We start from the raw sequence: 27,247 nt of genomic DNA, 5'->3' as shown, positions 1-27,247 counted from the left end.
ATCTCTGTTCCTTATGGGTTGTCAGTCAATTAAAAGAAATAAGAAAGGTAAAAGCACCCAGGACTCAGCAGGAGCTTAATAAAAGATGGTTGTTATTACTGTACGCTCTCATAAAGTAAAAACTGGGTGCCCTTCTTCCAAGGCACCTGCTGGGCCCAGGTCATAGGGGAGATGGGTCAGGGAAGGAGAAGTTACTTAATACTGATGGCAAATTCTGCAGCGTCTTTCACCCTCTGCCGCACCAAGAACGTCCCATCTGAACGGTTGGCAAGGATGTTCTCTGCCCCAGCACGTTCCATGGGACCGGCATACCTGAAAAAATACACCAAGGAGAGAAGTCCACACAGCCCCCACGCATGGGCCCTTATACTGGCATATTGAAGCTGTTTCTCCCTCCGACTCCTGTGATTTTTCAAGGTGGTGACAGCCTGGACCTAAAAGCCCTTAAATACCAAGTTAAGCCCCATGGAAGCAGTGGCCAGAGACCAGTGGTAGGCAATGGCCATCAGACTTCTGCAAGTCACACCCAAGGTTTGGTACATGTATTTCAGGGTACAGCTCAGTCCTTTAGGTCTGGCTGGGCCTCACTGTATGCCCACCTCTGTGGTCACCAGGATGGAGGTAGGGTAAGCAGAGTGAGGCACTAGCCTCTGTTGCAACATTTAAGTGGAGCCAAAAAACCCAGTCATCAGCATAAATAATAATACAGAAAACGAAAGTATTTTAGCGCACTATTTCTAAACATTAAAATAAATGAAAAAATCAGCCATAAAAAGGAACGAAACACTGACACATGCTACAATGTGAATGAACCTTGGAAACCTAATGCTGAAAGTAGCCAATCACAAAAGGTCACGTATTGTATGATTCCATGTCTACGAAATGTCCGGAACAGGCAAATCCACAGAGACAGAAAGTGGATTAGTGGGTGCCAAGGGCTGGGGCAGGGGACAGGGAATGACCGCTGATGGAGATGGCGTTGCTTTTGTGGGTAATGAAAATGTTCTGGAGTTAGATAGAGATGGTGTTTGCACAGTATCGTGAATGTACTAAATGCTACTGAACATAAGTGAAAATATAAATAGATTTATGATGTGGATGCAGATCTACAATAAAATAATAAATGTCAATTATATATGATATATATCATACATCATATCAATGTAAAAATATTTATTATAAATGTAAATATGTATATATAGTATATAATGTATAATATATGTAAATATGTACATACAATATAATATATAATTTTATATATAATAAAATGTAAATATATTTTTATATAATATAATTGTAAAAATATTTATTCTAAATTTAAATATGCATTATAATGTATGATATATAATAATATAATATATATTTATATCATAAATAATATACTAATTATATGTATAATAAAGTAATGATAAATAATATATTAATTATATGAAATATGTAATTATATGTAATACATAACATTATATAAATGTAAATATAGTATATGATATGTGATAATATTATATAAATGTATATATACACTGTCAATTATATAACATGTGATTGTATACAATATGCAACATAATATAAATGTAAATATGAACATGAATAGAAATGTCACTAGACACTAAATGGTTATGTTGTGTGAATTTCTGAGCAAATAAATGGGAGCAGGGGGAAGAAGACACCTCAATTTTTTTATCAAAGGAACGCAAAAACCAATCCATGATGAGTAAAACACACAAATTGCAGGAGACAGCTCAGTCTTTGGGGGCTAGTCCTAGCCCTGTCGGATCCTGCCTTTATTTACAATTTTGCTATCTTGTTCATCATGGACTTTTTTGCCTTGTTTTTGATTTTTTAAAAATATTGCATTAAAATATTACATGTCTAGATCACTGAGCTTTTGAGCACCCCCTTTGACTATTATTTTATTTTTATTTTCTTTGGCTTCTGGGCAGTACGGGGATCCAAACCCTTGACGTTGGTGTTATATAACACCACACTTTAACCAGCTGAGCAAACTGGCCAACATCCTCCCCCCTTAAAATTTTGCACCCGAAGAGAGAGCTTCCCTCTCTCACCTTAGTCGCTGCCCAGCTGAGCACATCTTGGCGCGGAAGGGCAGAGCGGCAAGCCCAGCCACAAAAGACCACGATTCAAATCCTAACTCTGCCACTTGCTTGCACTAAGACCTTGAGAACTGATTTTGTCACTCTGAGCCTCAATTTCCTCTTCTGAAAAGAGGGAGGTACCACAGAGGGACATATTTGACAAACAGCAATAATGCCGTTGAAGCACTGTATGGTAGGCACTCGGGAGATGGGAGTGTTATAACCCTCACTGTGTCATTATTACTAACAGGCAGTAGAGACAGGACTCCCTTGGGTTCAAATCCCATCTCTGTCACTTCCTCAACAAGTGCATTGAATAAATCACTTCCCTTCTCGGAGCCTTCTTTGCAAAAAGCAAAAAAAGTAAGAATAAGATTTATTTCAAAGGGTCACTCTGAGAATTAAACAAGCTCATTAAACATGGTCATAAAAACAATTCTGTGCTGCAGCAAGTCTAAGGTGCTCATGATTGTAAAAAGCCTGTTCTTTCATGTGCCATCAGGAGAGAAAACTACTGCCTCTAAAATTCGGCAGAGGACTGAGACTCCGTTGATTGTAAGAGCCATTCCAATGTCAGAGATGTTAAAATGAGAAGAAAAAAAAGTGCACCTTAGAATGGATGAAATGTCAACAATGGCAAATGCTATATAATGCTTACTGTGTGCTGGCCCAGTACTTAGCACTTATAGGCTTATTTAAGCCTCCTAACAACACCAGGAAGCAGATACTATTATTAAGCTATTTTACAGAGAGGAAAACTGGCAAAAAGAGGTTAAGCTACTGGCCCAAGGCCACACAGCATGTAATGTTGGAGTCAGGGTTCGAGCTCAGGTTAGCAGGCTCCAGACCCCACACTGTAAACCTCCACTCCTACCTGCTTAACAAGCTAAAAACAAAAAAAACAAAAAATGGGACTGTCATTACCATCACCACCACCACCATCATCACTATCATCATTGTCATCGTGACCATTTTCCTTCCTACAAGACTATAATCTTCCAAGGTCAGGGACCTTCCTGCGTCTGTCCCCTCCCCAGCATCCCCCAGCCCAGGGCTGTACTCAAAAGTCAATGCTCTAGGTTCAAACACTAAATAAATGATGGGTCTGGAGGCTCCTCCCATACCTAACCTGCCATCCCACCACTCTCAGAAACGGTGAAATGAAAACAAGGAAGAATGTTCTACTCACCAGAGATGAACGGACAGGTCCTGAGGAGGGCCCTGGGGACACAGACAAAGACCCTGACTTAGGGTAAAGGCCCCGGCTTGACAGCAGACTTCAAGGCACTTCACTCATTCATCCATTCATTCATTCCACTAGCATTTACTGAGTGCCTAGTGTGCGCCAGGCGCTGTGCTATTCACTGGGGATACAGTCCCAGAATCAGGTGGGAGAGACTATCCCAGTATCACGTAAACCAGGAGTTGTCCTCCCACCTGTCTGAGCCCTCAAGCCAAGAATAGTTTTTGCATTTTTAAATGGTTGACAAAAATCAAAAGAAGAATATTTCCTGGCATGTGAAGATCACATGTCAGTGTCCATAAATTATGTTTTATAGGAACATAGCCATGCTCACTCATTTAAAGATCACCTATGAAAAAAAATAAAAATAAAAAAAAATAAAGATCACCTATGGATACTTTTGCACTACACTGGCAGAGTCGAGGAGCTGAAAAAGAGAACACGTGGCTCAAAATGGTGAAAATATTTACCATCTGGCTCTTTACAGAAAAAGTTGGCCAAGCCCTGATCTAAATAAATGTGAAAGTGCTTACTTCCACTACCTCACATCCATTAGGACGGTTACCATCAGGGAAAAAAAAACCAAAAACGTAAAATAACAGGTGTTTATGAGGATGGGAAAAATTGGAACCCTTGCCCACTGTGGGTGGGAATGTAAAATGGTGCAGCCACTAAGTGAAACAGGATGGCGGTTCCTCAGAAAATTAAAAATTAGAATGTCTGTATGATCCAGGCATCCCACTTCTGGGTATGCACCCAAAGAAATTGAAAGCAGAGTCTCGAAGAAATATTTGCACACCCATGTTCCCAGCAGCATTATTCACAATAGTCAAAAGGTGGAAACAACCCAAGTGTTCATTAGTGGATGAAGAGGTAAACACAACGTGGTCCATCCATACAACGGAATATGACTCAGCCTCAAAAAGGAAGGAAATTCTGACACGCGCTACAACGTGGATGAACCCTAAGGACAGTGTGCTCAGTGACATAAGCCAGTCACAAAAAAACATACTGTGTGATTCCGCTTATATGGGGTCCCTGGAGTCCTCAAATCCATAAAGATGGAAGTAGAAAGAGGGATGGCTGGGGCAGGGAGGCGGGAATAGGGGAGTTGTTGTTTAATGGGTGCAGAGTTTCAGGTTTGCAAGATGAAAATAATTCTAGAAAGGGATGGTGGTCATGGTTTGCAACAATGTGAATGAACTTAACGCCACTGAATTGTACCTTAAAAATGGTTAAGTTGGTAAATTTTATGCTATGCATATTTTATCACAATTAAAGAAAATAATGAAAAGAATGAGGAACCACCACCTCTATCTAGTTCCAAAATATTTGTATCACGCCTAAAGAAAATCCCATGCTCATTTCCCATTAAGCAGTCAGTCCCTATCCCTGCCATGCACCTGACAACCACCAGTTTACTTTCTGTCTCTATGGATCTGCCTATTCTAGACAGTCTGTTTAAATGAAATACACTAAATGCAAATGTACTAAATAGCATCGAATTGTTCACTTGAAAACGGTTGATTTTTTGGTGTGCAAATTTTACCTGAATTTTTTAAAAAGGAAAAAAAAAGAACGAGATATCCTATGTACAGTGACATGGAAAGATCCTAAGATACAGTAAATGAGGGAAAAAAAGCTGCAGAATAGTGAGTATTGAACCTTTTGAGTAAACTGTGAGGGAAATGAGAATCCATATTTGTATCTACTGATATTTGAACTAAGAAACTCCAGGTGGACATATGAAAAAAGGAACAATAGTCGTTATCTTGTGAGATGGACGGTCCTGGGAGGATGAACGTGGAATAGAATGCAGAGAGAATTGTCATGTTCTGTACATCTTCCCAGAGCCTTCTTTGGAATAGGAGCAGAGGAGCTGCTTTAAGAAGGCAGCTACATTTGGAGGCAGTAATTGGAGAGATACCCAGGTCCTGGACCAGAGCTCCTTGAAGAAAGAGTTGATTCCAAGACTGGAGCAGAGAACGTACAAAATAAATCTGCTATTGTGCCGGAAAATAAACAAGTGTTCCAAGAATGACAGGGGCCTTTCAGAATGACAGAAGAACCAGCCTGGAGGCGCTCCTGCTGGCCAGAGCTAAGACGATTTTAAAATAAGAATCCACAAGCTATTCCTGATATGTGATGACGATGATGATAAATGGATAGATAGAAAGATAATAGATTAGATAGAAGAATGACAGATGATAAGTGGGTAGATGGATGAAGAAAATTATAGATAGAATCGTGGATAGAATTTAGATAAACAGATAAATGGATGATAGATAATAAATGGATGGATGGACGAATATGCAAATACATAGATAGATGGTGGATGGATGGGTGGATGGATAGAGAGATAAATGATAGATAAATGCATGTGTGGACAGATAGACAGACAGATAGACAGAAACAGGTAGGGAAGAAGGGACAGCTCTTCCTTGCAGTAGAACACCAGCTAATAAATTTGGGAGGAAAGACAGAGTTGGAAACTAATAATGTAACTTGACAGTGGAGAAAATGTAGGACCAAAAGGAAAAAAAAGTCTCTAATCGACATTTTTGAGAAAATCAGCAACATTTCCATCCAAATAGATCAAATAATAGTGTAATGTCAATGTTGAATTTCATGTTTTGTTAAATCCTAGTATGGTTAAGTACGAGAAGGTTCTTGTTCTTAAGAGGTATTTAGGTATAAAGGGGAAATAGATCTGCAAACTTACTTTTAAGTGTTTCCAGAAAAAAAAACAGTATGTGTGCAGAGAGAGACAGCAGATGGGATGAAATGTTAACAATGGGTGAGCCTGGGTAAAGCATACATGGGGGCTCTTTGCATGGTTCTCACGACTTTGGTAGAAGTCTGAAATGACAGCAAGTTAAGGTTGCAACTAGCTCCTGTTTGGGATGGGAGGTGGTCACTGGGGTCATCTGCTGTGAATGAGGGAGGAAGGGGGTGTCTGAGGTTTGGGGAGACTGGGAAAGAGCTGAGCTCATCGTAGAGTGAGGAATCAGTTGAGCAGAGAGTAGTTGAAGTATGGTAGAGCCGGGTGGATGGGTCTGTGCACTGGGAGCTGGGGTAGGAGGAGGGGCTGGGCATGATATCTTCACAGGACTCAATTCAGAGTCTCTGAAGGAAGCCAGGAACTGGTCCACCTCCTGGACTCCTGCTCCTTCCCCTACCACACCCCTGGATGGAGGCAAGGACCTTCACACAAAAAGAATCAAGAAGGAATGGATCGATCCTCGTTCTCAGGGTTCACCCACTCTGGGGTGGAGCAGACAGAGCCTTGAGTTGGGCAATGACCCGCCATGATGGGCAGCCCCCTCCCCATCCCCAGGGGTGTCCTCTCAAGTCTTTCCACCCTCCTGGGTCCCTCCCTGGACCTCTGGCCCTCGCTCCATCCAAACTTGAGGCACTCACGTGGACATAGGGCTTCACCCTGTTACAGGGAAACCAGCCAACTTCATTGGTAGCCGTATTCCTGCCCTAAAAACCCAGGAGACAAAAACATGGACAGGGAGGTTACAGGCATCCATGTATGTGTGTCCAGCTCTCTGCTAATGGCCACTGTTTGTCATCTCTCTTTGGATGGCCTAGAAAGGTGTCAACCAATATCAACTTCCTGGGAAGAAACTCAGCTCAGAAGAGCCGAGCCAAGCCCAGAAATCCCTGTTCTACATCACTCCTCTCCAGGCACCACCTCCAGAGCCCAGTGGAACTGTGACCCCACTCCCCAAAGTCATCTGCATCCATGACACCACACCTGAGTCCCACCCCATCATTCCCATGGCCTCAGCCTGTACCTCCCACCAGTTCTGTTCAGCCTCAGCCTTGGTGAGCTCCACGATGTCTCCAACGTTGAGTCGTAGAAAAGGTCCAAAGGCTCCAGGGGGTGGAGGAAGCCCATAGTATTCCTGAAACACCTCCATCTTGGGAAGACCTGGAGGACAGGGAGGTGGTGGTACAGGGTGGTCAGTAGTCAGGTAGATTTTCAAACCTGAGTCTCACCACCCACCAGAATGGCCACTGGAAATACCAAGTGGCAGTGTGGATTTGGAGCAACTGGAACTTTTATGCATTGCTGGATTGCTGGTGTGGATCTACTTTGAAAAACTGTTTGGCAGTATCTATTAAAGCTAAACATTGGTCTACCCTGTGACCCAGCAATTTCACTCCAGTATATACCCAAGAGAAATGAAAACATACGTCCACTGAAAGTTATGGGCAAAAATGCTCATAGTGGCTTTATTTGCAGTAGCCAAAAACTGGCAGCAAACCAAGTTTCCTCAATAGAAGGGGTAAACAAATTGTGAGATACTCACACAATGGAATACTATACAGCAATAAAAAGGAACAAGCTCCTGCTACAAGCAACCACATCAGTGAATCTCACCAACATTATGTTGAATAAAAGAAGCCAGATGCCCACTAGCAGGTGGCTGTCGAGCACTTGAAATGTGGCTAGTGTGACTGAGTGAAAGGGTTTTTTAACATTATTAATTTTAATTAATTTTAACTTATATTGAACAGTACAGTTCTGGAGGGAAGGAATGTTCTATACCTTGATTTGATTGTTGGTTACATGTATAAAAATTCATTGAGCTGTATGCTTAAGATTTATTCACTTTACACACCTTACAGTTTTTATTTTCTATCTCAATAAAAAGTGTGCGTGCGTGTGTGTGTGTGTGTGTGTGTGTGTGTGTGTGTGTGTGTCCTGCTGTGGTACTGAGGACATTTTGATTGTTTCTAGTATTGACTATTGCTAATAAAACAGATTAATTATTGGTAATTAAGGAATAACACACACACATATGAGGGTACTTCAAAAAATTCTTGGAAAGATTTGTGTTATCTTTTCATTTTATTTCTCTATATATTTCATATTGCACTGAGGACATTTGGGCTGTTTCTAGTGTGTGATTACTACAAATAAAGCTGATAATACACAAATATATATTATATTGTATTTATTATTATATAATAAATTATAACTATAATACATAATAATTATAATATACAATAATATAATATAACATTAAAATATACCATGTATGTTATACTCTATATATTATTTATTATATATAATATGTAAAAGACAGATTATATGTATATTCTGTTATATATAGTGTTATATATGTGTGTATACATGTATATGTATGTATGTATATATTGTGTATGATAAACATGTAATATTAACATTATTGTTTTATATACAATATGTACAAGATAGAATACACATAAAATCTGAGTCTTTACACTGACTGTGTGACTGAGCAATGACTTTATTTTTCCCACAAAAACTGTCCTCAGTTCTTTAACAACACTTTGCGCTCCTGCCTCCCAGCCTTCGCACATGCTGTTCCCTCTGCCTGGAACACCCCTGTCCCCTTCCTCAGACCCTGCTCATCTTTCAAGTCTCCACTTTAATGTCTCCTCCTCCAAGAAGTCTTCCCTGAATACTCAGATTTCTCAGTTCCCCCAATTTAATATTCCGAAGTACCCTCCACTTCTCCCACCACAACCAAAATGACTTAAACCAACATCTGTCTCCCCTACCAGCCTGGGAACTTTGGGAAGGCAGGTAGCACTACAGTTTCAGTCGTCATCTGTCCCAGACAATACATATAGTAGATGGTGAGTAGAAGTCACCCATCACTATTGCAATCCCACAGAACTCAATAACATGTGAATGACTCCAGCCTTTTCCCTCACCATCGGGCTTAAAAGAAGTCTGGCTTGACCAAGCTTTTTCTTCCGCTTTCCCCCAGTAAGGAGAAAACCTTGCTGAAATCCTCACTTGTGGGATTTTGTGATACAGAATCAACAGGCGAGGGGATGAACAGAGCTATCTGAGGTGTGCCTAGCTGGCTAAGACTACACAAGGGGGAAAAAAAGAGGAATGAATAGGAAAGATGGACAGAAGAGAAAGATTTTAACAAATATTACTATGCTTCATGCATTCCTTCCACAGTGTTGGAGCAAAGCAAGGAATGAATTTGAGTTCATTATTTTTTTCTTTCTAATTTATTTTTCACCCACGATAACTGTATATATTTATGGAAGACAATGTGATATCTGGGTGCATTTATACAGTGTGCAATGACCACAGTTATTTTTAAATTCCTTTCAGGTTTCTGGGACTGGAATACATGGATCATGGTGTTACAAGCAGGACATTAGGTGGATGTTGGTCGATGTGATGATGCAGATCTGTCCCTAGGTTAGCATCACTGGGATAGAGACCAGTTTTCCTCCTGACCCTACACAGCGCCCCCTGCTGACTCACCCAGTTCATTCCTCTTTTTGTCCTGAGCCCTTCGATGTGCTTTGTCCTAGAAGGAGAGACCAAGAAAGCAAGCATGGCTACCTATGCCCAGCCTGGAGGCTCCTCAGCCCCTTCACTGTCCTCACCCAACAAAAGACCGTGCCCACTGCTGGGGCATCCTGGGTCCTCCCCTTATTATCCCCCGTGATTTTCCATGCACAGAAAGGAGCATGGGGGCAGGGGCTCGTACCTTCTTCATAGTTCCTGCTAAATCTATGGGAGGGAAAAGGAAATAGTTAGAATGGGAATTCTCCCAGGGTACACCAAGTGCACCTCCCATCCTCCCTGCCACTAGTACCTTGCCCATGTCGGCCACATGGAGGGACCCTCCCCAGACACTCCTTGTGTGCAGGTGCCCGGCACCGGTGACAGCGGTAGCCCTGATAGAAGGTGCCTCTGGGATGCAGGGGGGAGACAAAGGAGAGTCAGGGGTCCTGACTGGCACAACTAACCAATCTGCCAACAATGTGAAGAGCCCCCTTAAGTTCTCTTTACAGCAGGGACAGTGACGCAGAAGCTGAAGACCCAAGTAGGACCGCCCTTCTCTCAATTTAGGGGGCCAATTACTGGAGGGACCCCTCCAGAGAGGAAGAACTGACCGAGCCCAGGACCCAGGCCCACCCACCTAGACACCAACCTCAGCAGCATCTGGCACGCCTTGCAGGAAGTGGTCTCCTCAAAGGAGAACATCTGGAAGTCATGCCCATTGGCAGTGGCATTCTCGGGGTAGATGTTGGAGCTGGAGGGAAAGACGGAAGAAGAGAGGACCGACAAGTCAGTCCTTTTAATTGCTAAATACAATTCCATGGAATGGACATGCCACATTGTGTTTATCTGTTCATCCATCGATGGACATCTGGGTTGTTTCCACGTTTTTGGCTATTGTGAATAGTGCTGCTATGAACACTGGTAGAAAGAGAAAGCAGATCAGTAGTTCCCAGGGGCTGGGAATGGGTGTGACTGCTTCATAGATACTGGGGTCTCCTTGGGGTGTGATATAAAGGTTTTGGAACTAGGTAAGGTGATGATCACACAACGTTATGAATGTATTAGATGACATGGATTGTACACTCTGAAATGGTTAATTTCTTATGTGAATTTTACCTTCATATAAAAAGAAGCAGGAGCAGGAGGAGGAGATTTTAGCTGGTGGCTGAAGCTTTCATAGAAACTTGGTATTCTGGAAATGCAGACAGCCTTAAGCCTGTCCCTCCCGTTTTCCAGATGAGAAAACAGGTTCAGAGTGGTACCATGGCATGTCAGGGCAGAGCAGGGACTAGAGCACAGTTCTGCCTTGCAGCCCCTGCACCCATGAGAGCAAGTCCCCTAAGTATAGAAAGCGGGAGGGGGAGGGGACTCACATGGCCATCTCAAACTGTTCCATCCACTTCTTCTTCAGTTCTCGAGTCTTAAAGAACAGCTCATAGCCCTGGGCACCTTGGTCCTCGATGAGGAGAAACATGTGGCTCCACTGCAGGGAAGCAGAGCTCAGAATGAAGGCACCCACCCTGCAGAGGTTGGGACCACAGGGCACACCCACCAAGCCCTCCCTGCAAAGAGCAAAGTGTCAGACTGATAACAGTCTCTCTGCCTTTAGCCTGTAAAGGGCTGCCTAGGATATTCAAATACACATCCACAAACCCCAAAATCACGCACACCTTTTCAGAAACACACTCCAGACAAAGCATGTCATTCTTTCATTTGTTTAATCAACAAGCACTTGTTGAAAGCCTGCTGGAGACAGACTTTTTGCTGTAAGCTGGGGACAGAGCAGTGAACAGGACATTGTCCCCAGGGCTCCAGGCTGGTAGGGTAGACAGACCCACAAACAGGCAATTACAAGAGAGCAATTAGTACCTCCATGAGGCAGCTACAGGGGCTGAGAAACAGAGAAGCAGCAGCTCAGGGGACAAGGGGACTTACCAGGATAAGGGCTCAAGAGAAAGGAAGAGTTAGCAGGAGAGAGAGTGGAAGGAAGTGAGGAAAAGCCAAGAGGGAGAGAGGTCTCAGCTCAAATGTCACCTCCAAGTTCCTGACCAATGGAGGTAAGACAGCCCCGTCCCAACCTCACCCATCACTGTCACTGCCCGTGTTATTTTCTTTGCAGAACACATCACCCTCTTTTTCTTGTTTCCAAAAAAATGTAAGCACCGTACAAGAGGAGACCATATTTGTCTTGTTTTCCGTTTTAAACCTAGTGCCTAGAAGAGTGCCCAGGACATAGTAGGTGCTTAATTAATTTAAAAATTGTTGAAGGAGCTGGCCGGTTAGCTCAGTTGGTTAGAGCACGGTGTTGTAACACCAAGGTCAAGGGTTCGGATCTCCATGCCGGGCAGTCCCCCGCCCCCCAAAAAACACAAAAACTGTTGAGTGGATTAATTAACACACACACTCGAGTATTCCAAAGGCCAAGTGGAGTCCCAAATCGGCCCTGCACTAGGGCCCCCGGTTCTGGCCTCAGAGTCCCACCTTCTTGTTGTCTCGCTCTCCGGAGGAGTCATCCCGAACCTGGAAGCTATGCAGGTTCACAAAGTCCTTGAGGTCGTAGGAGTCCCCCCGGCGCTTACAGATGAGCAGGGCTTTGTCGAGCAGGAAGGCGTACCTGGAAGTCACTGGGTCAGGCGCCTCTGTCTATAGCCTCCTGACAGTCCCCACCACCTCTCTGCCCGGTTCCCTCCACCTTCCTGGCCCCAACCTGCTGTCCACTTAGGACTCTTAACCGCCCTGTACTTGGTCAACTTGGCCACGCCCACCTGTCCCTCCTGACCTCACCCACGTGATCTGTGTGGGCCTAGGCTCCACCCACACACCCAGCTGGCCCTGCCTTCCCTGTCTATCTAGGCCTCACCCCCTTGTTTGAATGGGCTCACCCATCTATCTAGAAATCCGGCCCAACCTCTACCTAGGCTTCTCCCCAGATCCTGTTGACTTGGCCCACAAGTCTGTCTAGGAATCTGGCCCCGGCCAGGTTCGGCCCACCTGTCTATCCAGGAACTTGGCCCCGCCCCTGCGCAGGCCCCACCCAAGATCCCTGCTGACCCTGCCCACCCACCTATCTAGGAATTTGGCCCCTCTACCTAGGCTTCTCCCCAGATCCTTGTTGACTCGGCCCACAAGTCTGTCTAGGAATCTGGCCCCGGCCAGGCTCTGCCCACCTGTCTATCTAGGAACTTGGCCCCACCCCTGCCCAGGCCCCACCCCAGATCCCAGTTGACTCCACCCACCTGCCTATCTAGGAGCTTGGCCCCACCCCTGCCCAGGCCCCACCCAGATCCCTGTTGACTCCGCCCACCCACCTATCTAGGCAGCTTGGCCCCACTTGGCCCCACCCCTGCCCAGGCCCCACCCCAGATCCCTGTTGACTCCACCCACCCACCTATCTAGGCAGCTTGGCCCCACTTGGCCCCACCCCTGCCCAGGCCCCGCCCCAGATCCTTGTTGACTCCACCCACCCGCCTATCTATAAGCTTGGCCCCACCCCTGCCCAGGCCCCACCCCAGATCCCTGTTAACTCCACAAACCCGCCTATCTAGGAACTTGGCCCCGCCCCTGCGCAGGCCACACGCAAGATCCCTGTTGACCCTGCCCACCCACCTATCTAGGAATTTGGCCCCTCTACCTAGGCTTCTCCCCAGATCCTTGTTGACTCAGCCCACAAGTCTGTCTAGGAATCTGGCCCCGGCCAGGCTCGGCCCACCTGTCTATCTAGGAACTTGGCCCCACTCCTGCCCAGGCCCCACCCCAGATCCCTGTGGACTCCACCCACCCACCTATCTAGGAGCTTGGCCCCACCCCTGCCCAGGCCCCGCCCCAGATCCTTGTTGACTCCGCCCACCCACCTATCTAGGAGCTTGGCCCCACTCCTGCCCAGGCCCCACCCCAGATCCCTGTTGACTCCACCCACCCGCCTATCTAGGAGCTTGGCTCCACCCCTGCCCAGGCCCCGCCCCAGATCCCTGTTGACTCCACCCACCCGCCTATCTATAAGCTTGGCCCCGCCCCTGCGCAGGCCACACCGAGATCCCTGTTGACTCCGCCCACCTGTCCATCTTGGAGCGCCGTTCCACCGAGGTGATCTTCAGCTCTCCGTCAATCTTGGGTCGTCCATAGTGCGCCAGAGACTGGTCCTACGCAGCAGGCGGGGGGTCTGGCGAGGGGCCACCAGAAAGGGAACCAGCCACCCTCCCCACGTGGCCACGCCCCGGGCCCACCCGGCTCCCGGCCTCACCAGGTTCTCAATGGACAGCTGGAAGTTGGTGATCTGCCGCAGCGTCTCGTTGTCCCGCTTGACCTCGTTCACGCACTGCGCCAGGTCCTGCGGGTGGGGCGGAGATGAGCCTGGCCCCCACGCCCAGGCCAATCCCTTACCTGGCCCAGGGTAGAGGGTCAGCCCCCACCAGGAGGCGTAGAGAGGGTGACCACAGCCTGTGCACGACCGTCACCCCCGCACCCCACTCACCCTCATGGCGTCCAGGGCCAGTCGCAGGTTCTCTTTCTCCATCGCGTCCTGCGTGTGTTTCACCAGCTCCTGTGTGAACCGAGAAATCAGACATCACCTGCCCCCGCCTCCTGGGGCGGCCCCTCAAACGCTGCTAGCAGCTGGCCGGTTAGGGCACAGCCTTCCAACAATGAGGTCACGGGTTCGGATCCCAGGACCGGCCAGCCGCGCGCGCAGGCGCACACGCACACGCACTCACACACACACACACACACACACACACACACATACACACACACACACACCAATGCTAGCCCACCTGAGACATGACCCGAATGACCCCTCCCAGAGGGGTCATTTTAAGAGCTCCACCTCTTAAAAGCCAGCCCCACTCCCACCCCTACAGACACAATAGACAACGCCAAGCCCATGCCCCGGGGACCCCCCACTTGCGCCTGGCACCTGGAGAAGGAGGTGGTACTTGAGCACCCGCTGCATGGGCACCATCAGCAGATCCCGCAAGGTGAACCTTCCGTTGTTTGCTCGCTGAGAGCATTCCTGGGGGACCCAAGGACAGTGGGGTGACTGAGACCAGGTAGAGGCAGGTGCCCAGGAGGTGTGCATACAGATGTGTATAAATACTCAGGCAGTTCTCCACCCCAGAGCTGTGTGGATTTTTCTAGAGCCTGGAGCACCCTATCTCCCCCCAAGGAAATAAGGAAGGAAGGATGCTATGGGGTGAGGGGCAGCTTAAGACCTATTGGAAGGCTGGCAAATGGTAGAAGCCCATTATTCTGCCAGCTGAGTGGGGCTGGAGAGGCGGAGAGGGACGGGTCTGAAGGGTCCCTATTTTCATTGCCCCTGCCCTGCCTGTGTTTCCACTAGACACACATATCTGGGCTGGGGTTCAGCTGAGGATCAGAGCTTAGCCTGGGATCAGGGCTTGGCTGAGGTAGGGCTCAGTGCTCTGGCTCATTTTTGCCTTGCTCCATTTCCTCCATGGAAATGACTGACTGGTACCTCTCTCCCCAAACCTTTGGCGGATCCCTGGCTGGGCTGTAGCAGAAAGTGGAGCCATCTCCAACCCAGTCTCCTCCCTGATGCCTCCAGGACTTGAGAAGGAGTGGGAGAGCCCCCAGATGTGGCCAGGCCCCCACCTCCAGTTTCATCTGCACGTCCTCCCGGGCTGTGGCCACGCGATCCAGGTGCTTGCTGGCAGACTCTACCTGGCTGCAATAGCGGCCATAGACCAGGAACCTACAGGAAGAGGATATGTCACCACACAATGGTGGCCAGCACCAAGGTCAGGCAGATCTGAGTATCAGTCCTGCTTGCTCTTTTCAGGTGGATAACCCTGAGCCTCAGTCTCCCCATCTGTAAAATGGGCATAACAATCGCATCTCCCACACGGGATTATTATAGCATTAAGTGAGATTATGCGTAAGAGGATCATACCACAGCACCTGGCATATTATCTCTACTCAATGTTTATTTATTTAACAAACACTTATTGAACACCTACCGTGTCCCAGGCCTTGTGCTAAGCATTTTATGCATCGATGTATTCAACCCTCACCACAACCCTAGGAGGCACGTTCCTGTACCCACTGATTTACAGATGATGAAGCAGAAGCACAGAGAGGTTAAGTAGCTTCCCAGTGCCACACAGCAGAGCTGGGAATTGAACCAGAAATGGGCAGCCCCTTGTCCACAAGCTCACCGCAAAAAAAGTCCTCCCTGTTCAGTGGTCTCTGGGGATAAGGTCTTCCCAAACTCCCAGGCCGGACACGGCAGTGACTCTCAGGGCTCTGGTCTGGCCAGCTGGGTCTCACCTCTCCTTATATTTGATGAAGATCTGGTACAGGGTGGGTGCTCCAGGGTTGGCCAGGGCTTCCTTCATCTCCTTTAGGAAGTGGGTGTGCACACGAACCAGGTCCTATTCGGTGGGAGGGGTGAGGGCTGGGGCCAGAGCCTGGGGCTCAGAGGTTGGGGCAGGGAAGGGTCATCAACCCACCCGGTGTTGCTCAATTCCCGCCCCCCACACACCAGGTACAGGTGGAGCCAGCACGTTCTCCCCACTGCACAAATGCCCGAGAGGGCTGGGGGTCGGTTGTCTCACCTCAATGTTGATGAAGATGATCTCAATGTCTTGAGGTTTGAGGAACCGTTGCAGGGGCTTCATAAAGTGCTTCAGGGAGGGGAGAGAGGAAGGAGGGGAGGTGAGACCCCTCCCTCCAGCCCAGTCCCAAAGAGACAGAGACAGAAAGAGACAAACTGAAACAGAGAGACAGATGTGCAGAAAGAGAAAGACAGAGACAAGGGAACAAAAGCAGAGGGATAAAAAGAGATGAAAATGATCGTCCCCTCAAACACTCGAACACACATCTACATAGCAGCAGTACTTGTCACAGCCAAACAGTGGAAACCACCCAAGTGTCCACCGCCTGAGAAGTGAAGACACAAAGCATGGTCCACTCATATGAAGGGACATCACTCAGCCGTGAACAGGAACGAGGCTCTGACACACGCTGCAACGTGGATGAACTTTAAACACATCATGCTCAGTGACAGACGCCAGACGCAAAAGGCCACACAGTGTGTGATTCCATTTATATGAAATGTCCAGAACAGGCCGATCCACAGAGACAGAAAGTGGATTGGTGGTTGCCAGGAGCTGGGGAGGGGACGGGGAGTGACCGCTACGGGGTGTGGGGTTTCTTTGGGGGATGATGAAAATATTCTAAAATTAGGCATTGGTGATGGTGGCACGACCTTGTGGACATACCAAAAACCATTGAACTGTACACTTTCAAATGGGTGGGTTGTATGCTATCTTAACTAAATCTGAATAAAGCTTTTTAAAAAGAGATGGAGAAAGGAAAGAGAGACAGGAGAGAGAAAATCAGGGACAAGAATAGACAGAGGCGGCAGACAGATAGACACAGACGAGGATGCAGGAAAAGACAGACACATGCAGGGAGAGAAAGACAGACAGAGGAATAAACAGAGAGATCCAGAGGGAAAAAGAGACAGATGAGCAGAGAGACAAGAGAAGGAGACGGAGAAAAGTCACAGGCCGAAAGGCAGAGAAACCCAGAGACGGACAGAGACGGAGAAACACAGAGCCCTGGGGACAGGGACAGGCCGCAGCGCGCCCCGGAGGCAGCTGGACAGGTGGACGCGCACCTGCTGGATGGAGCCCAGCGTATCTGTGTACTTTTCCTCTGTCTGCTGGATCTCCCGCAGGCAACAGCACCGCTTGTCATACTCTGTCATCTTGGGCTGAGAGCAGGGAGGAAAGGTTGGTGTTGGAGGGTCAGGGGCTGCACCCGCTGCCCACACGCCCTCCCAGGCCCGGCCCTGTGCCCCACCGGCATGGGCACCGGCTCCGTGCGCATGAGGTCCTCATAGATCTCGTCTCCCTCAGCCTCCTCGTTCTCCACGCAGTCGTACAGGTCCTCATCCTCCTCCACCGTGTCACTATGGGACGTGGAGTCAAGCAGGGCCACCGAAGCCCCCAGGCCAGGGACCCCTCAGGCCCCTCCCATATCTAGGCAGTGTCCCCTCAGACCCTACAGGGCAGGGCAGTGTCCCCTCAACCCCCCACTCTATGAGGTCTTCAGCACTCACTCGATCTGGTCGGACAGGCCACTGTAGATGTCTTCATCACCCACAGTGTCCTCCTCAGTGGGGAAGGGCCTGGGGGACCAGAATGGTGTGAGCCAGGGGACTGGGAGCCAGGTGGGAGGGTGGCTTCAAGGAGGGGGTGGATTGGGGCCGAATGGTCCAAGGTCCAGATGGTTACTCACATGATCCCCTTGTTCTGGGCAATCGGGGTCCAGGACAGAGCGGACAGGGTGTAGATGACCTGTGACAAGGGCCATGGCTGCTCAGAGAGCCCCTTGCCCACCCCCATGCCAGAACACAGCCTTGGACCCCAAGCACCTGAGGCTTGAGGTTAGACCCCATGTCTCTTGGGGGCCTAATTCAGAATTTTCTGCTCCTTTCCAACCCCACGTCACTGTTCCCTAAACTCAGCCCACCACTTGCTCGCATTGTTATATTTAATCCTCGTAGCCACGCCGAGGGTGGGATGATACTATACCCATATTATAGGTAAGAGACCTAGAGCTCAGAGAGGCACAGCCACATGTCCGAGGTCAGACAGCAAGTGGTAGAGCAGGGATTGGAACCCAGTACCACGTGTCACAAGCCAGTGCTATTTGCACCTTGTGTGAGGCCTGGTCTGACTCATCTGCCCATCCCCCAGCAGCTCTTAGCTTCCTCAGCGTAGATGTTAATGGGAGTGAATTGAAACCCAATCGTCGGGCTTTAGGTGCCCAGTTCACAGGCCGCTCAGGCCCAGCTCACCTTCCCAAAATCCTGCACATCGAAGAGGTCAAAAGCCTCAAAGAGCTCGCTCCGCTTAAGGCCAAACTTCTCACAGCAAGTGGACAGGAAGGTTCGAATGTTTTTAAGGCACAGGAACTGTGGGGAGAGAGAGAAATGAGGGTGGGGGGAAATGACGGGGTCGGGGAGAAACCGACCCTCAGGCGCCTGGCTTGGGGAACGACAGAAATGAAGACATGGGCCGCCTTCCGTGAAACCGCACTCTCTTCTGATGAAGATCGAGCTGTACCTGAAGCCAGATCTACCCCTGAATTGTTTTTATTGAGGTGAAATTCACAAAACATGAAATTAGTCACTAAGGGATAAACAAAATGTGGCATATCCATACAATGGTATATTATCCAGCCATACAAAGGAATGAACTTTTGATTCATGCCACGACGTGGATGAACCTTGAGGAGATTATGCTAAGTGAAATAAGCCAGATACAGAAAGATAAATACTATATGATTCCACTTGTTTGAGGCACCTAGAATAGTAAAATGCACAGAGACAGAAAGTAGAATGATGGGTGCCAGGGAGAGTGGAGAGTTACTGTTTAATGGGGACAGAATTTCAGTTTGGGAAGATGAAAAGGTTTTTGAATATAGAGGGTGGTGATGGTTACACAACATCGTGAATATTTTTAATGCCACTGAATTGTACACTTACAAATGATTCGAATGATAAATATTACCAATCGATTTGTATATTTTATTTATTTAATATATTTTTTATTTATGCTAATAAAATATTTTTTTATTTATAGCATTTTTGTTTCCCTTGTACATGTGTATGGGGTACAGTTTGTTGTTTCAATGCATGCATATATAATGATCTAATCAGAATAGTTAGCATATCTGCAACCTAAACATTTATCATTTCTTTGTGGTCGTCACATTCAGGATCCTCTCTTCTAGCTATCTTGAAATATACAACACAATATTATTAGCTATTGTCGCCAGAACTTACTCTCCCTGTCTAATGTAACTCTGTAACTTTGCACGGGTCTACTAACCTTTCCCCAGCCCTCCTTCCCCCCTCCGTTTCCTCCCCTCTATATCTAACCATTACTCTATTCTTTATTTCTCTTTTCCCCTTTTTTGTCTTTTTAATTTATTTTTTTTAATGGACCCACAATAATTGTATATATTTATGGGATAAGATATGATATTTGGGTGCATTCGTACTGTGTGCAATGATCTTATCAGAGCCCTTAGTCTATCCATCACCTCAAACATTTGCCATCTCCTTGAGTTGGGAACATCCAACATCATTATATCATTTTGTTTATATGTATAAACTGATATGGGGCCGCCCGGTTAGCTCAGTGGGTTAGAGTGTAGTGTTGCAACATCAAGATCAAAGGTTCAGATCCCCAAACTGGCTAGCTGCCAAAAAATCAATCAATAAAATAAAATGATAACGATTATGTTTTACCACGAAATTTTACTATTAACTATTTTAAAGTGTATACTGCAGTGGAATTTAGTACATTCACAATGTTACGCAACCGTCACCTCTGTCCAGCTTCAAGACACGTTTATCATCTGAAAAGGAAACCCTGTACTCATTAAGCAGTCACTCCCATTTCCCACTCTCTTTTATCACCCCTGGCAAGCACTAGTCAGCCTTCATCTCTATGGATCCATGCCTATGTCCATCAACTGATAAATGGTAAAGCCAATGTGATCCATCCATACAATGGAATATTATTCAGCCACAAAAAGGAATGAAACTCTGGTGCATGCTACAAGCGGATGATCTTCCAAAAAATTATGTTAAGTGAAAAAAGTCAGACCCCCCCCAAAATGATTCCATTTGTATGAAATACCCCTGAACTGTTTGATTTCATGAGCCAACACATTTCTTTTCTTGTTTAAGACAGTTTAGGTAGGGTTGCTGTGACTTGCAACCAAAAGATATTAACTAATACAGCAGTCAGGCACATACGATATGACGCCAGCTTTTGGTTCTTGGCTCTGATAAAAAACAAGCCCTCGTGTCCCTTACATTTGCCCAACATCAGCTCATCTGATGATCCAATGGGCTCAGCTGTCTCTGAGGTTCTTCAGATCCTAGAGAATTCTGACCAACTTTCCATCCACCAGCCTCCCCCAGCATGCAGACGTGGCCCCTGTGCAGTCCCCAGCACTCTCCACGAAGTCAATGTGGACCTAGTCCTGAAGAAAATTTGTCGGGAGAGCTGTTTAAAATGTATCTTCCAAAGACATATAGTTGTCCCAACACTCTCCATGAAGTCAATGTGGACCGAGTCCTGAAGAAAATTCATCAGGAGACCAGTTTAAAATGTATCTTCCAAAGACAAATAGTTGTATGATCCACTCACATAAAATGTCCAGAACAGGCAAATCTATACAAAGGAAAATTACTCAGCCATAAAAGGGAACAAAGTACTATTTCATGCTACCACATGGATGAACCTTGAAAACATGCTCAGTAAAAGAAGCCAGTCACAAAAGACCATATACTGTATGGTTTCATTCATATGAAACTTCCACAATAGCTCTGGAGACGTGAAGTCCAAACTCAAGGTGTCATCAGAGTTGGCTTCTTCCAACCCCGCCCTCTCCCTCTGGCAGCTGGCTGCCTTCTCCCCGTGTCTTCACACGGTTGTCCCTCTGTGCCTGTTTGTCCTAGCTTCTTCTTAGAAGGACACCAGTCATACGGATTAGCACCCACCCAAATGACTTCATTTTAATTTAATTACCTCTGTAAAGACCATCTCTCCAAATATGTTCTGAGGTGCTAGAGGTTAGGACTTTGAAATATAATTTTTAAAAAAAATTTAAAGACTAGTAAAGTGCAAAACAGCTAGGTAGGGAAAGTAAGTTCTATTGACATACAGCCGAGCTCAGCACCTATAATTAACAATAATTTACTGCGTGTTATCAAATGGCTAGTAGAGAGATCAAATGTCCTCAACACCAAGAAATGATTAAGCTTCGTAAGGATGAACATGCTAATTATCCTGACTTGATCATTGCACATTGTCCGCAGATATTGATACTCAACTCTGCACCCCACGAATATACATAATCGATTATGTTGCAATAAAAAATTAATAAATAAAATAAAGACCAGTCAAGTACAGTAGTGAGAAGAGGGGAAGAGTAAAAGCAAGGAGTTTGATCTGTTACTGACTGTGAGCCATCAATTGTGATAACTCACTAGCTATGGACCAGCCAATGTATGAAATTTGGAGGGACCCAATTTCACCCATAACACAGCAGAAAGTGTATTCCAAGAAGAGGAAACAGCATGTGCAAAGGTCCTGGGACAGGACCATGCCTGATGTGTTGGGGAAATAGTGAGGAGGCGTGTGTGGCTGGAGCAGAGTGAGCAAGGGGGAGACAAGGAGGAGGGGACAGGAGGGAGGGGATAAGGGTATTTATTATGAGAAAAATGAATAAATCTCTGTTGTTTAAGCCTCCCAGCCTGTGGTACTTGGTTATGGCAGCTGTAGTGGATTGAATTATGTCCCCCCCCCAAACTCACTGAAGCGTGAATTGTGCCCCCCGAGTTTTATGTATTAGCCACTTAGCCTCCACTATGACTGTTAAGAGGGTGGGAAATCCTATTACAGTCTTTGGAAGGTGGAGCCCTGAGCAGGTAATTGGAATGCAGGACCTCGCAGTAGTGAACGGATTAAAAATGGTGCTAGGGGCGTGACTCTACGGGCGTTCAAAGAAGAGGAGGGTCTGTCTGTCTTGCTCTCTCTGCTCTGTCTGCTTCCACCACCTTGCAATGTGAAGGGTCACTGCTGCCACCACTGGTTGTGTTCCTTGGACTGTGGATTTTCCACCTCAGAAACTGTAAGCAAATAAATTTCATTTTCTTTATAAATCACCCAGTTTCAGGCAACAGAAATAGACTAAAACAGAAAATTGGTACCAGAGAAGTGGGGTGTTGCTTATAACAAATACTTGAAAATGTGGAAATGGCTTTGGAATTGAATGTTGAGGAGAGGCTGGAGGAATTTGGAGGAACAGGCTAGGAAAAGTCTAGATACTGGAGAAAGTTTAGAAGACAGGAAAACCAGGGAAAGTTTGAAACTTTTTAGAGACCAGTTAAATGGTGGTGAGCAGAATACTGATAGAAATATGGACTGTAAGGGCCGGCCCATGGCTCACTTGGGAGAGTGTGGTGCTGACACCAGGTCAAGTTTTAAGATTCCCTTACTGGTCATCTTTAAAAAAAAAAAAGAAAGAAAGAAATATGGACTGTAAAGACCATTCAAAGGTCTCAGATAGAAATCAGAAGGAGTTTGTTGGAAACTGGGCAAAGATCACCCTTGCTGTGAACTGGCAAGGAATTTGGCTGCGTTGTGTCGATGCCCTAGGACTTTGTGGAAGTTGGAATTTAGGAGTGTGAACCAGAGTATTTGGCAGAAGAAACTTCTAAGCAGCAAAGCTTAAGGAAGTTGCATGGTTACTTGTAACAGCCTACGCTGAGTTATGGCAGCAAAGGCATTATATAAAGCTAGAATTTAAAAGGGAAGCAGAGTATGAAGATCTAGAAAATTTGCAGCCTGGCCATGTGGTAGAGAAGAAGAGCCCATTTTCAGAAGAAAAATTCAATGGTACTAAGAAGATTAACACAAAAGAATGGGATTATCAAGAGAAGGAGGAAAAGGCCCTGAAGGCATTGCAGAAGTCTCTGGGGCCAACCCTTCCATTTCAGGCCCAGAGGCCTAGGGAGAAAGAATGTTCTCGGAAACAGGCCTGAGGTGCCCTCCACAGGCTCACTGCCCAGGGCCACCTCGGAAAGCTCTTTCCACACCAGCACCCCAGTGCTTTGGCCACTCCAGCCATGGCTAAATTGGGTCCAGGGGTGGCTGGACCCACAGTTTTGGAAAATACAAGCTGGAAGTCTTGGCAGCACCCATGTGGTGTTAGGTCTGCAAGCTCACAGAATGCCAGAGCTAGGAAGGCTTGGGAGCCTCCAACAAGATTTCAAAGTATGTACGGGAAAGTCTGGGGGCACAGGAAGAGATCTGTCACAGGGGTGGAGTCACCACAGACAGCCTTCGCTACAGCAATGGTGAGTGGAAATGTGGGGTTGGAGCTGCAGCAGAGGAACCCCAACAGCACCATGTCTAGTGGAGCCATGAGAGCGGGACCACCATGGGGACCCCAGAATTGTGGAGCTACCAGACTGCAACGCCAGCCTGCGAGAGCTGAAGTGTGTGTGACCTGAGACCAGGAAAGCCATAGGAGCGGGGCTACTTGAGGACTTGGGGACCCAACCCCCTCACCATCATGCAGAGGAGGTCAAACAAGGAGTCAAGCTAACTGATTCACCATCTGTAGGATTTGATGCCTGCCCTGCTGGTTTTCTGACTTATTTAGTACCTGTTACCTCTTTCTTTTGGCCTATTTCCCCCTTTTGGAATGGAAATATGTACCCTATGTTTGTCCCACCATTGTAACTTGGAAGTAGTTAACTTGTATTAATTTCACAGATGGGACTTTGAACTTTGCCCTTTTGAGTTGACACAGTTAAGACTTTGGGGATGAAATGAATCCATTTGCATGTGAAAAGAACATGAGTTTTGGGGGGCCAGGGTCAGAATGTAGTGGATTGAATTGTGTCCCCCCCCAAACTCCCTGAAGCTTAAATTTTGCCCCTCAAGTTTTATGCATTAGAAACTTAGCCCGCACTGTGACTGTGGGAAATCCTATTACGGTAATTGAAAGGTGGAGCCTAGAAGAAGTGATTGGATAAGTAGTGATAAGTAGTGAATGGATTAAAAATGGTGGTCAGGGACATGGTTCTGAGGGCTTTAAAAGAAGAGGAGAGTCTGTCTTTTGCTCTCCGTTCTCTCTGCTTCCACCATATTGCAATGTGAGACCCCTGGGTCATGGTCACCACCACCAGATGTGTTCCTTGGGCCTTGGACTTCACAGCCTCAGAAACCTTAAGCAATAAATTTTGTTTTCTTTCTAGTATATGTGCTGCCGAAGCGAGCATAAATTTTGTTTTCTTTCTAGATTACCCAGTTCTGGGTATTTTGTTATAAGAACAGAAGTGGACTAATACAGCAGCCTAAGCAAACAAACACCCCCTGATGACCACAAGATTCTTTGCTATCTTCTTCAGGTCTTTGCTTAAAGGTCACCTTCTCAGTGAGACCTCCTCTGACCACCCTAATTAAACTCACACCCCCTTACTCTGGCATTTTCTGCCTGCTCTACTGTGCTTCAATTGTTTCATTGCTCATCTCCCCCAAATAAAATGTCAGTTTGAGGACGGCAGAGCCTTTGTTTTGTTCTTTGATGGATGCCCAGCATCTAAAATAGTGGCTGGTGTGTAGTAGACCATCTATATTTATATTTGTTAAATGAATGGGTGATGGTGGGGACTGATATCCTGCATGTCAGCCATCTCCCCCGGTGATTCCTCTGTACAGGCTCACACCTACTTTGTGACTCTTCCGTAACAATATTTGCATTTCTTAAATGCCTACGAAACGTGGTTGGGCATTCAGATGGATTCCATTCTCGTGACCACACTATGAGTTTTGATGTCTTTTTTACCTATGAGAAAGCAGGTTCATATTGGGAGGGAAAGCTCCCCAAGGTTATTAACAGCAATAATAAGTCAGTGGGCTGGGCTCAATCGGTTAGAGCACAGCCTTATCACACCAAGGTCATGGGTTAGGATCCCCATACTGGTTAGCTGCCAGAAAAGAATAAGTCAGTGGAGGAGCTTCAATTGAACTTCAAGACAGTGTAAATATAGAGCCCACTTTTTGGACACAGCTTCATTTCCTTGCCTTGCATGTAGAGGAAGCTAGCATGAATGCTTGCTGTGGGCTCAATCCCTAGTACTCTGCAGAGGAAATGTGGAATCCTTGCAACAATCCTGCAAGGTAGGTGCTATTATTATCCTCATTTTACAGATAAGGAAACTGAGGCAAGGACACACAGTTGGGACTCAAACTCAAGCAGAGTGACTTCAAAGGCTGTACTTAACCATTATGCATAGCTGAGTATATGAATGAATTCAATACATAGTGTTTACTGTATCTATGTTTCTCTTACTTCCACATTGAGATTGTATCTTCTCCATAGAGAATCCACATAAGCCACTGCATATGAAACATGAACTTTAACCTTAATTTAAACAAATGTATTTTAAAAAGAGAACTTAGAGGCTGGTGGGTTAGTTCAGTTGGTTAGAGCTCAGCCTTATAACATTAAGGTCATGGGTTCAGATCCCCCTACTGGCTAGCTGCCAAAAATATAAAAAGAGAACGTTACATCCTACTATAAAAGGAAAACTAGGATCATTGGTTATAAACAGAAGCACCCGTAAAATAAATATGATGCAAACAGTGTTACTAAATTCTAGCTGGATGCTATTGCCTGCTCAAAGTTCTGACCCAAGGCCTTTCCTCTCTCTGCCAAAAAGAGAAATTTGCAACAGTTAGAGATGCATAAAAGATGCTGCAACAACTCAACATCCATTTGTGATAAAGAAAGAAAGAAAGAAAGAAAAACTCTTGGCAAAATAGAGATGGAAGGGAACTTCTGTGACCTAATAAAGATCATTTTCAAAAAACCTAGAGAAAAACATTATACTTACTAATGAAATGTTGAAGAGATTCCTTTGGAATCAGAACTAAGGCAAGGGTGTCTGCTGTTACTGTTTCTAATACAGTGGTCATTTTTGCAGAAAATATTGTTGTCAACATAAAAATAATTTAGTGATGTGGCTGAATAAAAATTCAATATACAAAGTTCCCTGCTTGTTAGTACATTAGCAACAATCAATCAGAAATTGTCATTTTTTAAAAAGTAGCATTTGTGGGCCAAGCCCGTGGCGCACTCAGGAGAGTGCGGCGCTGGGAGCACAGTGACGCTCCCGCCACGGGTTCGGATCCTGTATAGGAATGGCCGGTGCACTCACTGGCTGAATACCGGTCATGAAAAAGACAAAAAAAAAAGAAAAAGAAAAAAAACCGTAGCATTTGCAAAACTAACCTATGATGATAGAAATCAGATGAGTGGTTGCTTCTGCGGAGGGAGAGGAGGTAAAGATTGACTCAGAAAGGCCACAAGTTGTAGAAATGCTCTGTGTCTTGATAAGGGTGTGGGTTGCATTAGAGTACGCACTTTCTAGAACTGATTAAATGGTAAACTGAAGAATTTAGCATTTCACTGCAGGAAAATCAAACTTTGATTTAAAAATGATACCATCTGCCACAACCTAAAAGCTGTGAAAGAAACCAACAAAAAATCTAGCAATATCTAACATTTAACAAAAAGTGCAAATCCTTTATGGAGAAAGCTGTAAAATTTTATTGAAAGACAGGAGAGAAGACCTAAATAAATAGAGTGGAATGTCTATCAGTTCTTATCTAGGAAGACTCAATATTTTTCAATTGTCAACACTCTCCAAAATTGAGCTATAGATTCAACACAATTTTAATTCAAAACTCACAAAATGCTTTTCTTTTTTTTTCTCTAAAATGTTTATTTATTTTTGATTGTACATATTTGTGGGCTACAGAGTTGACTATCAGTATTTGTGTACAGTATGTGATGATCAAATCAATATTATTAGCATGTTAATCATTATAAATTAATTAGTTTTAATTAATTATAAAGTAATTAGTCTTTGGATGCCTTACCCAATTACTCCCTAACCCCCCACCCCATCCCCCTTTCCCACCTCTAGTAACTAAAGGTATGTTCTCTCCTTCCAAAAGTTCAACATCCAAAATGGTT

The 27,247-nt window shown here is 45.8% G+C and overlaps 1 protein-coding gene across 3 annotated transcripts in view; it reads right to left on the bottom strand.

Moving 5' to 3' along the window:
* VAV1 (vav guanine nucleotide exchange factor 1) overlaps positions 1 to 27,247 on the bottom strand; it is a 61,699-nt gene that overhangs the window by 6,969 nt on the left and 27,483 nt on the right. Inside the window, exons 2-23 of one of the 3 annotated variants that reach the window (XM_063110691.1) lie at positions 18,474 to 18,590; positions 17,912 to 17,970; positions 17,733 to 17,801; positions 17,474 to 17,582; positions 17,289 to 17,384; positions 16,222 to 16,290; positions 15,935 to 16,038; positions 15,260 to 15,359; positions 14,565 to 14,660; positions 14,124 to 14,192; positions 13,893 to 13,979; positions 13,706 to 13,791; positions 12,134 to 12,266; positions 11,026 to 11,135; positions 10,302 to 10,403; positions 9,963 to 10,060; positions 9,855 to 9,877; positions 9,626 to 9,671; positions 7,140 to 7,276; positions 6,757 to 6,822; positions 3,283 to 3,314; positions 196 to 312 (exon numbers count right to left, since the gene is read on the bottom strand). In XM_063110691.1, the coding sequence (XP_062966761.1) occupies positions 196 to 312; positions 3,283 to 3,314; positions 6,757 to 6,822; positions 7,140 to 7,276; positions 9,626 to 9,671; positions 9,855 to 9,877; positions 9,963 to 10,060; positions 10,302 to 10,403; positions 11,026 to 11,135; positions 12,134 to 12,266; positions 13,706 to 13,791; positions 13,893 to 13,979; positions 14,124 to 14,192; positions 14,565 to 14,660; positions 15,260 to 15,359; positions 15,935 to 16,038; positions 16,222 to 16,290; positions 17,289 to 17,384; positions 17,474 to 17,582; positions 17,733 to 17,801; positions 17,912 to 17,970; positions 18,474 to 18,590 (1,925 nt within the window). The remainder of the gene's footprint in view (positions 1 to 195; positions 313 to 3,282; positions 3,315 to 6,756; positions 6,823 to 7,139; positions 7,277 to 9,625; positions 9,672 to 9,854; positions 9,878 to 9,962; positions 10,061 to 10,301; positions 10,404 to 11,025; positions 11,136 to 12,133; positions 12,267 to 13,705; positions 13,792 to 13,892; positions 13,980 to 14,123; positions 14,193 to 14,564; positions 14,661 to 15,259; positions 15,360 to 15,934; positions 16,039 to 16,221; positions 16,291 to 17,288; positions 17,385 to 17,473; positions 17,583 to 17,732; positions 17,802 to 17,911; positions 17,971 to 18,473; positions 18,591 to 27,247) is intronic. The other 2 variants (XM_063110692.1, XM_063110693.1) reach the window with 2 other exon arrangements.

This window comes from Cynocephalus volans, chromosome 10 (genome assembly GCF_027409185.1).
Source record: "Cynocephalus volans isolate mCynVol1 chromosome 10, mCynVol1.pri, whole genome shotgun sequence".
Classification (NCBI taxonomy): domain Eukaryota; kingdom Metazoa; phylum Chordata; class Mammalia; order Dermoptera; family Cynocephalidae; genus Cynocephalus; species Cynocephalus volans.
Note: the sequence above shows the minus strand (reverse complement) of the source record. Positions and strands in the feature narration are given on the sequence as shown.